Below are 9,240 nucleotides of genomic sequence, written 5' to 3'. Positions count from 1 at the left end.
ACGATAGGGGTGGCTTTCCGACGCAGTCATCTCGTATCTTGGGAAAAATTCATTTTTCTTCCCTTATAGGCTCTTACCGGTTGCATACTTTAAGGCGCATGCATAATGCATCGGCCGTTGCAACGACAACGAGAGCGTACCGCGCTCAAGCGAAATAATCACGACGTGGGGCAGTCGCACTGCGAAAAGTTTACATAAGTTCAGGTGGCTGAGTGGCAAATTTTAAAAATTCTTATACCGAGAACAAAAAACTGTGAAATGTATTACTTGTCGAGCTTTCGTGTGAAATTGAAATAAATAATTATGAGATCCTTCAAAAAAAAAAATTTCTCAGCAAAATAACGTCATCAGTGAAGTACGATGTGAAATATTCTTAGGCGATTAATGAGCGTGAAAATGGGAAATAGATCGAGAAAATTTTTTTTGTACGAACCAGGAAAAAATAAAATAATACGATATTTCTCCCCCTGTTCACCCCCGACTGACAAGCTGACTCGAGATACATATTGGTTTAATATAAATATATGGAAAATTGTGTAGAGCTTCTTTCCCTCTCTCTCTCACTCTCTCACTCTTCCTCTCTGTCTCTGTCTCTCTCGGACTTGTGTCTTTGACTATAGTGTCTTCGACATACATACGAGCATAGGAAAAAAATCCTGGTTTTTTTTTTCTTATTCGTCTTAGCCCAGACAAGAACCAAAGTCGATACCAACGTTTTCTGTATTTGCCATCAGAAAGGAAAACTCCCGCGGGAAGATCCTTCCTACGGGAGTGCCGGAGAACGGGCTGATTTATACCAGAACCGAGGCCGAGTATCGATCAGCCACGTTTCCAGCCGGCGGTTTGCATTGCTCTGATATTGCAAGTTCTGCGATCTCAAAATGCCCATCGGATCGATTCTACGCGTGCTACGGTTACACCTCAGTACCACACGAGAAGCTTGGAGCATCAGACAAAGTAGCCGATCAGACACGATTAGTGCAGACAGCAAAATGAAATTTCATTATAGATTCGAAATTCAGAAATTTCCAGAAAACAAAAAAAAAAATTTTTAATTTTAATATCTACCAAGCCGAGTAAAATCTCCATTCTATGAAAAAGGAACTGAAGACTTGTGGCTAAAATAAAATTTACGTCCATAATAAAATTTTCTACAAAAAAAAAAGAGAGAGAAAATCAACATAATCCCATTGGCCACATAATACCCTCCAGACCAATGAGTTTATCGAATTACTTCATCCCCTTCGTTCGAAGGGTTGAGAGACAAAAGGGACTCTGGCGGGGCAAGAATGGTGGCGCAACTCTGACGATCACAAAAGTTGTTAAGGGAGGGTGGATGTACGATGGATTATAAGGGATGTAACGTAAAATCGGGATGACGTCATCAGGAATGAACATTAAGAAAATCACGAGTTCAAGATTGAGATTGGCTAAGGTGCAAAGAGGTCGGGGCTCCCGAGAAACTAGGTAGGCACTGCCTAACCCGACCTAAAGTCCCTTTACCTGCACGAGATATAATATACAGGTATACATTTAACGTATAAGAATATCTATTCCAAGGATATTATCATGGCTGATTAGTCCCAATACAGTGAGGCGAAACAGGAGGTTGGAAGGGTAGACAAAAAACATTGGATCCTGTCCTACGGGTTTCTCCTATAAGATTTTGGAAGGAAAAAAAAATTCAAAAATCTAAAAAAAAAAAATAAGACGTTTCTATAGATCAAAAAAAAAAGAAAGAAAAAAATCCTTAAACAAAGATGCAGCAATAAGTCAGGATCCAGGGTTTGCTCCCACTCTTGAACCTTCTTAAAGTTTACGAAGGGGTAAATCGACCGGCACTACCGAAACGTTAAGGGGGTAGTAAAATATAGGACAGCCCCGATACAGTACGAAAGTACGATGCGTCGTTCGATCAAGAGAATGAAGCCCTGCAAGACAGGAGAAAGCAAAGGAAATTTTAAAAAGATGGGGGATGATATATATTTTCATTTCCTTTTTAGAAAGGGTGCCTGTTGACAATAGTAATTAGCAGCCCACATCGCTAATTGGAGAACCCGATAATTAGGGGACTCTCCTGTATTTCCCCACCCATACCAAGAGTCACTCTTAATACGGACCTGAAGCACGTCATCGTTACGACCGTTAGTTGATAAAATTTGAAAAAAAAATTTAATCCTCCCCAAAAAATCCCCCCCCCCCATTTCGAAATCTCACCTCGATACTGAAGTAACCCCTGTCTACGTAGTCGCCAAGGAAGAGGTATTTTGTCGTGGAGGGTGGTCCACCCACTTCGAATAATTTCATCAGGTCATAAAACTGGCCGTGTATGTCGCCACAAACTGTGAACAGAATAATAACAGTGATTAATGTAAACGCGTATAGCAAACAATTTTAACGATTTTAGGTGAATTTATAAAATGAAAAAAAAAATTTCGTTAATAAAATATACGTAATAATGTATTATAATTATTTTTGAAAACACACATATACTGATATACAAGAAAGTAGATCACAGCCTCCAAAGACTCTTGTGCTTCCTCTACTGGGATGATCCTGCGCTCGATTGCTATACGGCTGGAGGACTCAGTCCTTGCAAGTTTTAATTGATTAATCGAACGCAAGCAAGGAGTATCGATAGGCGCGCGACCCTTCACAAAATGTACACACGTGGTATCGGCCAACGTGGAAACTTGTTTGCTCTGCGGTTATCGGGACGGGAACGTCTGTCAGTTTGTAGCTTGTTTCGTATCTGGGCTGACGGCAATTATTGAAAAGCCGACAAAAGGGGGTATCCCGTAGGATTAGAATTTTATGGAGATTGAATCGGGGAGAGCAAGGGAAAAAAAATTTTTTTTTTTTTTTTTTCACAAAAATAATGAAAATAGTACACCAAAGAGTAAGAGAAAGAAAAATTTGAGTGAACTAGGAAAATTTGGTAAAATTTTGGCTTAGGTGTCAGGATCGAGATTAGAATTGATTATACGTGGCGAGGCAGATGAATAATAATAACAGTACAGTGGACGCTGTGTATTAGAGACATTAAAGCCCTGGACCGTATTATAGGTTATAAAGATGATAAATAAAGCACAATGAACAGCGTCCAGGACTGGCCTGACTTTGCTTGGGGACCAAAGCGCTTGATATATCGGGCGCCAACGTCCCGTTAATTGGACGTCGCGACGCCTCCTAGGCGCCCCAGACTGTCCTACGCTATCGCCACCTATATTTCTATGTCGATTATCCACGGGAGTGCGGCGCCTGTGGCGACTTGTGTTTCCTGGCAGGATGTGCGTGAAAGGAAGGAGAGGATGAAATTTGGATTTCGAAAAATGTAAAAAAAAATCAAGTCGATGACACTTTGTGCCTTGAAGTAAAAAAATAACCAGAATTAATGCTCCAGGTATGGTCCAAGTCAAAACAGACCGGTAACGAATGGCAACTGTAGTAGGAATATAGTGACATTTTAGGTTGGTAATATCGGGTAATATACCAACCGAGAGAACAGAAGAAAAATTACAAAAAATTAAAATCACCCCTCTTTGAAAGGGGCTGCTCTTCAGCAACATCGTACTCTTCGTCGAGGTAGCTTTTTGCTGAGAATGCACATCGACGGCCTAGGGACTTTTTGTTTTCAGAGTATCCCGATGCCAGAGCAGGGATACCATTTATCTGCTGTTACTATGATACATCGCCATGTATATTACGAACGTGGACGTGAAGGATTTCAGTGAGGAAGGTCTTCCGGGGGCGGGGAGGGGGAGGGGAGTGCTTCAAGATCCGCTGGAAGAAATTCACCGGAGAATTCCAGGAAAGTATAGACGATAGAAATGTATGGAAATTCACTGGTTTGAAAACAAAGCACGCATATAGATACTTACGAGACTCCAGGGATAGGAGCGACAGAAAAACCGTAGAAAAGCATTATAGACACGTGCGCTGTACAGCACGTGGAAATAAATAACAAAAAAAAATCAGTATCAATCTCTTCGTGTCATTTTATAAATATTAATTTTGTTTTCCTCCCTCCAGTCTATTTTGTACAAAAAGTTTCTACCAACAACCCCAATCGATTGTATTAAAACGATACTATAATTTGTAATAAAAATAATCTCTAAAAAATCCACGCGTACCTGTCAAAGTTATCTGCGACGTGTATCGGTAGCTATTTTAATATTAAAGAAAAGACGCACCGATGCATTTAAGTTTCCCAGCTGACAGCGAGTGGAAATGAGTGAGCGAGCATAGACTATAGCTAACACGAGGCGGCTTCGAGTCAAGAGCATGAGAGACATCGAGATGAGAAACGGGGTCGACCGATGCCTGGAAAAATGTGGATGGAAAGCGTCAAGGAAAATGGTGGAAGTAACTCGAAACGTGTTAGCGTGTTAGAGTCTGTCGAAGTCATCCAGCCGGAATCGCATTATCACGAAAGGTCTACCTAGCTTCTATGTAAATATATATGCAGGAGTGTATAATTCTCTGAGTATTTATATATATTTATACATGTCCCGGTACGATATATGTATATATATAAATATGGCTCCAGCAGGACGGATTATTAAAGGCGCGTTCTCCTGGCTGGAATTAATAATGTCGAAGGGAGCCCAAGGACAGATACCTGGGTAATGCTGCACGAGCAAGGAGACGCTTTTCTAAGTCAGCGGCCATTTTCCACGACACTAGCGCCACAGTGGCAGAAAGGAGAAGCAGTAGCGTTAGTGTCGCAATCTGACTTTCCGACGTGGTAGTTTGTCCTTCGGAAGAAAAAACAACAGAGAGACTCAAGGACGCTGCAAGTCTGTGTGTCAGGAACTGTAGCTGAGGAAGTTCGACGGCCGTCGGGACGCTTTAAAATATTTGCAACCATAGGAACAAACAGACTGAGAAAGTCAAAGAGAGAGTTGAAGAGCGTTAGGGAATCGATCCTCGTGCAGCTTTTAGCATTTTAATCGGGAGGGTCGTCGTCGAGTTTAGTTTATACCAGGCGACCCCAAGGGTGGCAAGGAAACGAAACGGCGGGGGGAGATGAAACATCGCGATTTCATTTTACCTAATTTCAATGAAAATTTCGACTCCCGTCACGGCCACCTCCTGAATCACCGTAATCTCAACTCTGTTGTTAGTCGCGCACGTGGTGCTACGCTTAAATTTTAAATGTGTAACATGTATATAAAAAATATATATATATATATATATATATTACGTGTTATTTGGTTACAGATACAATCAGTCATTATAGTTTTTAAATGTGTAACATGTATATAAAAAATCGACTCCCGTCACGGCCACCTCCTGAATCACCGTAATCTCAACTCTGTTGTTAGTCGCGCACGTGGTGCTACGCTTAAATTTTAAATGTGTAACATGTATATAAAAAATATATATATATATATATATATATTACGTGTTATTTGGTTACAGATACAATCAGTCATTATAGTTGAATTTGTGCTCTTTGAATATTATCTTTTTATTGTTCCTCCTGGTTATTTTTCTTTGTCGCCGATCGCGTACATGTACACCCGCCACCTGAGAGAGCGATAAGGGAAACGTAATTGCGAGAGAACTGCAAGCGTGTTGGTCATCTAGATGCGAAATGGGCGAACGATAACAAACCGCAGCGCGTTTGACAGAGATATATATTGTAAATGTAGAGTTGCATAATTAAAATACTTTTTCTATCAGCACGATAGGTCACTGCGAACCTTCGGCCTGCGAGGTTATAACTTCATAACGCAATACCTTGAGCAACGAGAGGTCCACCGGCACAAAGGAACATTTTCTGCGTGCCGCACGTCAGCTTCTAATGTTTTCCACATTCTTCTGTTCTTCCCTGTCGTTATTATTTCACTACACTCTTAACGAAAGGGAAAATACACACAACACTGACCCAACGACACGGGAACGCGCACGTCGCCACGGAGAGAAAAACCGTTGAGATTCCGTTACGAGAAATAGTCGACGAAAGAAATGTTATCCAGGTTCCAGCGGCCGCCGCTAGATGGCTAGGTGGACTCGAGCCGTGAAATAAACTACGTGACTCAAATACCAGACTTTATTAAGTAACTAAATCTAGACACGCGCTCGCAGTATTATTGTCGTACGATTGTGATAGCTTTTACATTTACGTAGAAAAGAGAAAAAAATGGAATAATAACCATACTGTGGTTTAATTGAAGCAGCTTTGAGAACGTTGCTCGTGAATTCGTATCACGTAACACGGTAACGTGTCAATTGTTCGAGATAAAATAATATCACCGAAATTGTGAGAACCTCTTATATTTGTTTGTTTGACAATACACTTTTACAGAATTATTGAGAACATCCTGTAAGAATGACGACAGAGTAAGTACGTTGAATTTTTCAAAATTTAACATTTTAATAAGCTTTCCCGTGAGCTCCCGGGCGTTACGAGGCGTGTCATGGCGACATTATGTTCTCCCATTAGAGGCATTAGTGTAGCACGAAGTTAATGTAAATTCATAAAAGAGAAACGTATACGCACACAATACGCACAGTGTGCAGTAGGTTTATCCTATAACCGGGTGTAATTTTATTAAAGAGAGTCAGAATCGCATCACGGGGATAATTCAATTCAGAGACGAATATAGGAAGGTTAGGTACGAGAGATGGGAAAGGAACCAAGAAAAATTCCTGGAGTACATTTTCTTCCCGAATTACCAAGTTCCTCGATTATAAAGGCAATAACTGATTAAACTGTACATATACAGTACTGTTAATAGTACTCGTATATACGTATCTATATGAATTCTTTGCTGAATTAAGGACTCACCCGTTATACGAACTCATTACGTTTCGTTCTCGTCGCGCTCTGTATCTCTCTCTCTCTCTCTCTCGCCCATCTACACGCAGACTTTCTAGCCTGTGTCATCGTTCGTTATTAATGTCTTTATCGTTTCTTTATTATCCGGCTCGCGACTTTTTATGGGGATGACGTAAAGAGACAAAGACCAAACGCGAATTAAAGATAAGAGACGAAGAGCCTAAAAAGGACATTTCAAGGATCCTACAAGAATTCTAGATTATCGATTACAAAGTATTAAAAAAAATTGCAAACATTTCGCAAATATAATTTTCAAATTTTCAGTTCAAATTTTTCAAAATAAGATTGATACATTTTTTTATTTATTTACCAATTCGCATCTCGTATTGGGGTTCAGATCCAAAGGAAGGGGGTACGGTACGTTACCATTGCATCCATACGCCACCTCGAAACGCAAGAACAGTAGACAAATGTAAAGCGTAATCAGGGAAACCACAAGCCTTCCTAATTGAATGCTAATCCTCGGATTAATTCTGCTGTTCCAAACGCGAACCAGACGCTTCAACGAAATCCTTGAAATCCCACGTCACGATGCTGCTGGTAGACACTTTTTCAGTTGACTCTACACGACGCCATGTTGTTATTCTCTTATACATAATATATATATATATATATCGTATAACGGATATGTGGAAAAAAATTATACACACGCCTCTATTCGTAAGTTGGATGATAAAAAAAGCCTCGAGTTATTTTACAGCGACAGCAACTCAACTTTATCGGAATCGATTGGTGGATCGTGAAGATTTTTTAAAACCAACAGATAATAAAAACTTGATACGACCGAAGAGCGAGAGGAACATTTTGTTTTTTATAAGAGCAAAAAGTCTCGACGTCCGCGTTACGTAACCAAGGAGAAATTAAAAGCGTCGCGACGCTAATGCAAACGCAACGTCCCGCCGACAGGGTTCGTCTGTCTTCTTGGGAAAGTAGCCACTCTTTAATTAGGTCGATGGAATAAGGATCGATCGAGCCGCTGGTTGAGGCTGTTCGGCGTCGATTTCCTCTCCCGCCCTCCCCCCTCCACCCTCCCCCGTTGAGGTCGTCGCGACGATGATAACAATGACGCATAATGAAATGGGATTATTGGCATTCGTGACGGTTAGTGATTTTTGTTAATGGCTGTACTGATTGGCGAGAATCGTTCTAGCCGCATATTGGATCCAAATATCGATATCGAATTGAATGGAATAAAATGACGAGAACTGATTGAAGAAAATTGTGTTATCGGGGTGATTGTCGTTATAGAAAGAAATTTGCAGCAATAATTTCCGATGATGGAAAATACTTTTTTTTTTTGACAACAAACAGTATACAACCAAAAAAATTGCCATTGGACATTGATTCGATAATTGATAAAAAATTATGATTTCGTTATTAAAAATAAAAATTATTCCATCTCTCTGTTAATGCATACATGTATAGGGCAATGTATAACGAACTGTGTGCAGTAAAAAAAAAAAAGAAGCTTTTCCCCCAATGATTTCACTACACACAGATAAATACCCAGATAATTCCTAGGGACATTTTGTATCACCGAATAGCCCATTAAGTGGCAATTGTTTCTACGGCACTGCGCGTGCTCGCTTGACAACCCGTGATTATCGCGGCTCGTTCGACAGCCACTCGTTCGGAACGAGGAGGAGCTTCTAATTACGTAATGAGACAAGTCAAAAAATAAAATAAACAGTCACGTAAGGACACGTAGTTCGGGTTGAAAAAGAAAAAAAAGAGAAAAAAAAATATATATATATTTTTGAAAAAAATTGAGAATTTCATCTATGCACTTGCACTTTGCGAATTCGTGAAATTATAACCGAGTTTCGCGTATGCTGCTGGGATCAAGATAAGCGCCGGATGCAAAAAGCGTTTCGAAGCTTCGTTACGATATTCGGTACACGTGCCAGTGTAACTGTTCACACGTGTTCAGAAATGTAACCGAACCGAGCACGAGTGAGTAGTTAACCTAGATATCCGTTAGGGGTTGAAATAATAATCAAGAACCCGTATTAGCCCCGAGCAGACATAATTGGAAGTACGTGAGATGGCACGAGTGAGCCTTCATAGGGAATTTTTTTTTTTTTTTAATAATTTCAAAAAGAAAAAATCATAAGAAACGTCAGTACGACATTAAAGAAGCAGACTATATATTCTTTAGTAATAATTTCACCGGTTCTAATTAATTACGTTTAAACATTTACTTATTTAAAAATGCATTTTAGAGGATACAGCGGCTCGTATATCCTTTTAGGGCATGTACTGTACGAGAATGCAAACTTGCCAATCGAGAAAAGTAAATTCCCAGAGAACAAACGGGACGTTAAATGGAAGCAGGGCCGTAACAAGCACATCGCCCCGGGGCGGGGCGGGGGGGGGGGGGGGGGAATTTTTTT

The 9,240-nt window shown here is 40.3% G+C and overlaps 1 protein-coding gene across 9 annotated transcripts in view; it reads right to left on the bottom strand.

Moving 5' to 3' along the window:
* Positions 1–9,240, bottom strand: part of LOC107273014 — a 57,888-nt gene that overhangs the window by 34,318 nt on the left and 14,330 nt on the right. For all 9 annotated transcript variants that reach the window (XM_025090341.1, XM_025090342.1, XM_015750795.2 and 6 more), the window contains exon 4: positions 2,218–2,342. In XM_025090341.1, coding sequence (XP_024946109.1) covers positions 2,218–2,342 — 125 coding nt within the window. The remainder of the gene's footprint in view (positions 1–2,217; positions 2,343–9,240) is intronic.

Source organism: Cephus cinctus, unplaced genomic scaffold (assembly GCF_000341935.2).
Source record: "Cephus cinctus unplaced genomic scaffold, Ccin1 Ccin1_scaffold1343, whole genome shotgun sequence".
In the NCBI taxonomy this organism is placed as follows: domain Eukaryota; kingdom Metazoa; phylum Arthropoda; class Insecta; order Hymenoptera; family Cephidae; genus Cephus; species Cephus cinctus.
The sequence above is the reverse complement of the archived record's forward strand: the minus strand, read 5'-3'. Positions and strand labels throughout refer to the sequence as shown.